We start from the raw sequence: 7,500 nt of genomic DNA, 5'->3' as shown, positions 1-7,500 counted from the left end.
TGCAGAAAAAAATTACCAGTATGATTTTTTCATATCGCTTTAGTTCTACGAATTTTATAAAGAAGAAAAAAACAAAAACTCACTGATTTCAAGTGGAATCTGCAAAATTTATTTTTTCAGTTTCCCCTTGAAGTCCTTGTGTTTTTAAAACATATTACATATGACACATAAATTAATAAATGGAATGATGATTACAAATAGTATCACCACACCTACTGGTCACCCAACCAAGCGGGCATGGAACATGAGGACAGAAACATAGCTCTGGTTGTATGAATTCCATCTATTATTAGCTCAATTAAATGTAAAAATAAAATAAATAAATAAAGGAATATTAGGTCAATCATTCATTGTTCCGACTTCCGAACAAAAATCTTTTTCTTAAATAAATTTAAATAAAGTTACAATTATTCGATTACATTTTATTTAAAGTTCAATGATGCCGCCAAAAATACAGCTGCCTACTGGTCACCCAACCAAGCGGGCATGGAACATGAGGAAAAGGGAATTTTCAGTCTGAGATCTTCAATTTTAAACAGCAAATCCAACCTCATCATAATATGTTTATTTTATTATGTAGGTGTGGGGATTCATTGTTTCATTATACAGAAATACTTCTGGACAATCTTTTATCTTAATATAATTTTAAAATAAAAACGGAATGATGATCAGAGAAATATCTCTACCTCTACCTCTCCTACTGGTCACCCAACAAAGAAGGCATGGAATATAAGGAAATATTAACTGTTCCAAGAGGAATACCATGATATTAACTATCATGTATTCCTCTTTGAGCACTTCTTAAAATTCTTCAGAACAAACAAAAAATCGTTCCAAGTAAGTTTTTTATATTAGTAAATAACAAAAATTAAAAGCTTCGATGATTATGCGACATATATGTTCCAACTAGTCGCCCAAACAAGGGGGAGTGGAACATGAGGAAAAAATGAGACAAAAATGACTCAAATAAAAGAAGTCTAAATATCAAGTAATTCAAGAGGAAAACTGTCAGGTTTATCTTGCCATTTTCCTTTTGGATGACTTGAACTGACTTCCGGACAAACATGTTTATTAATATTGAATAACTCACGAAACAAAAAAACGAATATGTTTTGTCTTCTGCAGAGGTTTTACACCTATGAAGTAGACAAAGCAACTTTGATTTTTGTTAACAAATCATTTTTAAATTAAGGAAGATCAATGATGACAAAGAATAGAGCTTGTGCCTACTGGTCACCCAAGCAAGCGGGCATGGAACGTGAGGAGGAAAAACTGTTGATCTGAGATCTTTCAATTTTAAAAAAAACAACAAATCCAAGTGTTACCTAACATGTTCATTTTGTTATGCAGCTGTTGGATTTCTTGTCCAACTTTTTTCTCCTTATTATGGATTTTAAAATAAAAGACCAATAATGATCAAAAAAAGCCTCCTCAATATTCCTACTGGTCACCCAACCAAGCGGGCATGGAACATGAGGACTGCCTCTGTTTTCTGAGACTTGATTATATCTAGTTTTCAACTTCAATTTAATTTCATTTCATACATTTATTTCATTAAAAAATATATATATATAAGTATTCTTTAAATCTCAGTTTAATGAAGATCAGTGATGACTTGCAATTGCCTTTACCTACTGGTCACCCAACCAAGCGGGCATGGAACGTGAGGAGTTACATTCAATGAACTGAGATCTTCAAAGACGAACGAAGTAAAGGACTAGTTTGTTGAAGTTTATCTTCCAAACTGCTCCTTTGCATTGTTAGTTAGTCTTCTGGGACATTCTTAATGTAATTAACTCATTTTTAAGCTTATGTTGATGATTAAAGCACGGTTTGACTGATGGTCATCCAAGCAAGGGGGCATGGAACCTGATGCAAAAAAAAAGCGCTCTTCCTTATGAGAGATAAGTTAATCTTCCCTGTCTTTGACTTGAAAGAAAAAAAACTAATAAGCCAACACATGGAGAAATATGGAGAACATGGAATACAAACATTAGTTGGTTCAACTGGTACACGTAAACTTTTATACCTTACATGTACCCTTTTGGTCACCTTTATGAATTCCACACAAGAAGACATCAAGATTCTCAAGTAAATATATTATATGAAATGAAACGTCAAGAGAAACGACAGCCTTCCCCCATCTTTGCCCCTGAAAAAATCAAAGTCTTGCATCCACTCTTCACCTCAATAGCATATTACACCCAACGTCAGTAGCATAAAAACTGTACGCCGAGTACCCCTTAACTACTGTGCACTTTGTAATCTGCGACTCCAGTGCTTACCACATGACAGATAAAATGACTTTTTCCTTGAATATTTAAGCCATCGAAATCTTACGCTAAACCGTAATGACAAGGACGGTGTGGAGCTCTGAGTAGGCGTAAGATTTGTCTCATATGGTTTAGGGGCCGACATATCTCTCCCTCAATGTCCTACCGGGAGGTGAGGTCGGTAGCAGAGAGCAGCAAAGGGCCAACTGCGTCCAAAAGCGGTCGCACGGGCCGAAATCCCGGGATGACTCATTTGGTACGACGCTCTAGCGCCACGTCTGGAAGTACTGCATTTTTCTCTCTTGTTCAAACATTTCGTCAGCGCACGCACAGATGTTCAGGCTCTCCGATACCTAGCCTACCCAACAAATTAAGATGCTGTTTTTTACAAGCAATTGAGATTTCACTTGATGCTACACGCATAAACGTAACGTAACAACTGTGCGTGTCTGGTCTTTTTGAGACAGAGGTGAGAGATCGATGGTTTCATGCAGACTGGGACGCCTAAAATGTTCTCTTGGAAACAAGGCTGTTCACCAGTGAAGTTGTCTCTCCGGCCTTTCTGTGGACAAATTTCAGGACCTACTCATACAATTTACAATTTGGGCAATAACTTCAATCGGTGGTGTATTTTGCTGGTAGGACTGGGTGACCGACACTTGAAATGAGAATGGGGCAAGAGTGGCCCTTATAAGTTTCTGGAAATTGGGAAATTGTCTCATACGCTTTAAGGTAGCGTAACATCTCTCCTCTTTTAGATCTGATGGAAAACACTTGCTTGAAAAATGATGACAATGCAACAAAGTTTCCACAATATCAAAGAAGAACTTATTACTATGAAAACAATGAACCGTTAACATTCTGAGCAATACAAATAAAACATCACAGGAAAAAAGATGTTAACAAAATGGCCCGCTTCTTAAGTTCCGACTTAGTTGTGATGATCACAACTGAACAAGGTAACCACCCGGCTGTGATTAAAAAGCCCTGGTGACACTTACAGTGCCAAGAAAAACACTTGGATGCATTCTACAAAACTATCATTGTTAAATATCTTGACCAATTAGTGTCACTGCCTGTAGAAATTGCCTTTGTGAACAAGTCAAATATCAAATAATTCAAGAGGAAAACTGTCAGGTTTATCTTGCCATTTTCCTTTTGGATGACTTGAACTGACTTCCCGACAAACATGTTTATTAATATCGAATAACTCACGAAACAAAAAAACGAATATGTTTTGTCTTCTGCAGAGGTTTTACACCTCTGAAGTAGACAAAGCAACTTTGATTTTTGTTAACAAATCATTTTTAAATTAAGGAAGATCAATGATGACAAAGAATAGAGCTTGTGCCTACTGGTCACCCAAGCAAGCGGGCATAGAACGTGAGGAGGAAAAACTGTTGATCTGAGATCTTTCAATTTAAAAAAAAAACAACAAATCCAAGTGTTACCTAACATGTTCATTTTGTTATGCAGCTGTTGGATTTCTTGTCCAACTTTTTTCTCCTTAGTATGGATTTTAGAATAAAAGACCAATGATGATCAAAAAAGGCCTCCTCAATATTCCTACTGGTCACCCAACGAAGCGGGCATGGAACATGAGGACTACCTCTGTTTTCTGAGACTTGATTATATCTAGTTTTCAACTTCAATTTAATTTCATTTCATACATTTATTTCATTAAAAAAATTAAAATTAAGTATTTTTTAAATCTCAGTTTAATGAAAATCAGTGATGACTTGCAATAGCCTTTACCTACTGGTCACCCAACCAAGCGGGCATGGAACGTGAGGAGTTACATTCAATGAACTGAGATCTTCAAAGACGAACGAAGTAAAGGACTAGTTTGTTGAAGTTTATCTTCCAAACTGCTCCTTTGCTTTGTTAGTTAGTCTTCTGGGACATTCTTAATGTAATTAACTCATTTTTAAGCTTATGTTGATGATTAAAGCACGGTTTGACTGATGGTCATCCAAGCAAGGGGGCATGGAACCTGATGCAAAAAAAAGCGCTCTTCCTTATGAGAGATAAGTTATTCTTCCCCGTCTTTGACTTGAAAGAAAAAAAACTAATAAGCCAACACATGGAGAAATATGGAGAACATGGAATACAAACATTAGTTGGTTCAACTGGTACACGTAAACTTTTATACCTTACATGTACTCTTTGGGTCACCTTTATGAATTCCACACAAGAAGACATCAAGATTCTCAAGTAAATATATTATATGAAATGAAACGTCAAGAGAAACGACAGCCTTCCGCCATCTTTGCCGCTGAAAAAATCAAAGTCTTGCATCCACTCTTCACCTCATTAGCATATTACACCCAACGTCAGTAGCATAAAAACTGTACGCCGAGTACCCCTTAACTACTGTGCACTTTGTAATCTGCGACTCCAGTGCTTACCACATGACAGATAAAATGACTTTTTCCTTGAATATTTAAGCCATCGAAATCTTACGCTAAACCGTAATGACAAGGGCAGTGTGGAGCTCTGGGCCCGGTTGTTCAAAAGCCGATTAACGCTAATCCCAGATTAAAAATTATCTAAGAAGTTTATTACTCCACTACTAAATGCTGTTCAACGTTGATATTTGGCAAAACTTTACATTAGGAAAAGTCAATCTTGAAAAACAAAAATAAGCAAAAAAACCTTTCACCAAAGAGTTGAAAACATGAAACAAAAGTTTACGCTAATCCTGGATTAAGCTAATCGGCTTTCGAACAACCGGGCCCTGAGTAGGTGTAAGATTTGTCTCATATGGTTTAGGGGCCGACGTATCTATCCCTCAATGCCCTACCGGGAGGTGAGGTCGGTAGCAGAGAGCAGCAAAGGGCCAACTGCGTCCAAAAGCGGTCGCACGGGCCGAAATCCCGGGATGACTCATTTGGTACGACGCTCTAGCGCCACGTCTGGAAGTACTGCATTTTTCTCTCTTGTTTAAACATTTCGTCAGCGCATGCACAGATGTTCAGGCTCTCCGATACCTAGCCTACCCAACAAATTAAGATGCTGTTTTTTACAAGCAATTGAGATTTCACTTGATTCTACACGCATAAACGTAACGTAACAACTGTGCGTGTCTGGTCTTTTTGAGACAGAGGTGAGAGATCGATGGTTTCATGCAGACTGGGACGCCTAAAATGTTCTCTTGGAAACATGGCTGTTCACCAGTGAAGTTGTTTCTCCGGCCTTTCTGTGGACAAATTTCAGGACCTACTCATACAATTTGGGCAATAACTTCAATCGGTGGTGTATTTCGCTGGTAGGACTGGGTGACCGACACTTGAAATGAGAATCGGGCGAGAGTGGCCCTTATAAGTTTCTGGAAATTGGGAAATTGTCTCATACGCTTTAAGGTAGCGTAACATCTCTCCCCTTTTAGATCTGATGGAAAACACTTGCTAGAAAAATGATGACAATGCAACAAAGTTTCCACAATATCAAAGAAGAACTTATTACTATGAAAACAATGAACCGTTAACATTCTGAGCAATACAAATAAAACATCACAGGAAAAAAGATGTTAACAAAATGGCCCGCTTCTTAAGTTCCGACTTAGTTGTGATGATCACAACTGAACAAGGTAACCACCCGGCTGTGATTAAAAAGCCCTGGTGACACTTACAGTGCCAAGAAAAACACTTGGATGCATTCTACAAAACTATCATTGTTAAATATCTTGACCAATTAGTGTCACTGCCTGTAGAAATTGCCTTTGTGAACAAGTCAAATATCAAATAATTCAAGAGGAAAACTGTCAGGTTTATCTTGCCATTTTCCTTTTGGATGACTTGAACTGACTTCCCGACAAACATGTTTATTAATATCGAATAACTCACGAAACAAAAAAACGAATATGTTTTGTCTTCTGCAGAGGTTTTACACCTCTGAAGTAGACAAAGTAACTTTGATTTTTGTTAACAAATCATTTTTAAATTAAGGAAGATCAATGATGACAAAGAATAGAGCTTGTGCCTACTGGTCACCCAAGCAAGCGGGCATAGAACGTGAGGAGGAAAAACTGTTGATCTGAGATCTTTCAATTTTAACAAAAACAACAAATCCAAGCGTTACCTGTTCATTTGCTTGAAAAATGATGACAATGCAACAAAGTTTCCACAATATCAAAAAAAAACTTATTACTATGAAAACAACAAAGCATTAACATTCTGAGCAATACAAATAAAACATCACAGGAAAAAAGATGTTAACAAAATGGCACGCTTCTTAAGTTCCGACTTAGCTGTGATGATCAAAACTGAACAAGGTAACCACCAGGCTGTGATTAAAAAGCCCTGGTGACACTTACAGTGCCAAGCAAAACACTTGGATGCATTCTACAAAACTATTATTGTTAAATATCTTGACCAAGTGTCACTGGCTGTAGAAATTGCCTCTGTGAACAAAAAACCCAGGGCCCAGTTGTTCAAAAGCCGATTAACTTAATCCACGATTAGCGTAAACTTTTGTTTCATGTTTTCAACTTATTGGTGAAAGTTTTTTTTGCATATTTTCGTTTTTTAAGATTGACTTCTTCTAATGTAAAGTCTTGCCGAATGTCATCGTTGAACAGCATCTGGGAGTAGAGAAATAAACTCCTTGGTTAATTTTTAGTCTGGGATTAGTGTTAATCGGCTTTTGAACAACCGGGCCCAAGTATGCAGAGGCGTTATTTGGTGAACACTCTACAACCATTGCAGTTAGGGATAAAGTCCTCTATTGAAGCAACTGGTAATTTGATGTCATCAATATGGACCACACCTGGGAAAGTGGATCAGAAAAACACAACAGGCCTTTAGTGATCTAGCCAGGATGAGGTTTTCGGGCTCATTCCAGGTGTAATAACCACAGCTGACTTCACAGGATGAAGAATGGCTACATGCCTTTGCGGGAAGCAATGGCACAACTAGCGAACTGCTCCTGTGTTCAGCATTGGTGTCTACAAGTGCTTTGGTTAGAAAAAGCCAATCTATTTCTTATCGCCATGGCTCCATCTGGGAGGGGAAACACGCCAGCTTGCCACAAGGGTTGCATCGCGCCCATCGTAGGCACTCTCAAAAAACAAAATTGAATCTAGGATGGTGATAGACGAGAATTCATAAAGTGGACTTTTTAATCACTTTTTAGTGGGTTCGTGATTCACTTTGCCCCTGTATTAAGGATACGCATGTCATACTTGCAGTCAATCCTTTATGTTGTATTAAAAATTATCCATACTCGA

General features: G+C 37.7%; 1 protein-coding gene across 4 annotated transcripts in view; it reads right to left on the bottom strand.

The window, feature by feature from the left end:
- Window positions 1-7,500, bottom strand: part of LOC138039050 (uncharacterized) — an 81,942-nt gene that overhangs the window by 1,446 nt on the left and 72,996 nt on the right. For 2 of the 4 annotated variants that reach the window (XR_011130350.1, XM_068885210.1), the window contains one exon: window positions 3,079-7,040. The exons of the other annotated variants lie outside the window; for them this stretch is intronic. Coding sequence is in view for 1 of the 2 variants with exons in the window: in XM_068885210.1 (XP_068741311.1) it covers window positions 6,949-7,040 (92 nt within the window). In the remaining variant the exon portion in view is untranslated. Of the gene's footprint in view, window positions 1-3,078; window positions 7,041-7,500 lie in introns of those variants that run through there. 4 annotated transcript variants of the gene reach the window in all.

The sequence above is a fragment of the Montipora capricornis genome, chromosome 2, assembly GCF_036669925.1.
Source record: "Montipora capricornis isolate CH-2021 chromosome 2, ASM3666992v2, whole genome shotgun sequence".
Classification (NCBI taxonomy): domain Eukaryota; kingdom Metazoa; phylum Cnidaria; class Anthozoa; order Scleractinia; family Acroporidae; genus Montipora; species Montipora capricornis.
The sequence above is the reverse complement of the archived record's forward strand: the minus strand, read 5'-3'. Positions and strand labels throughout refer to the sequence as shown.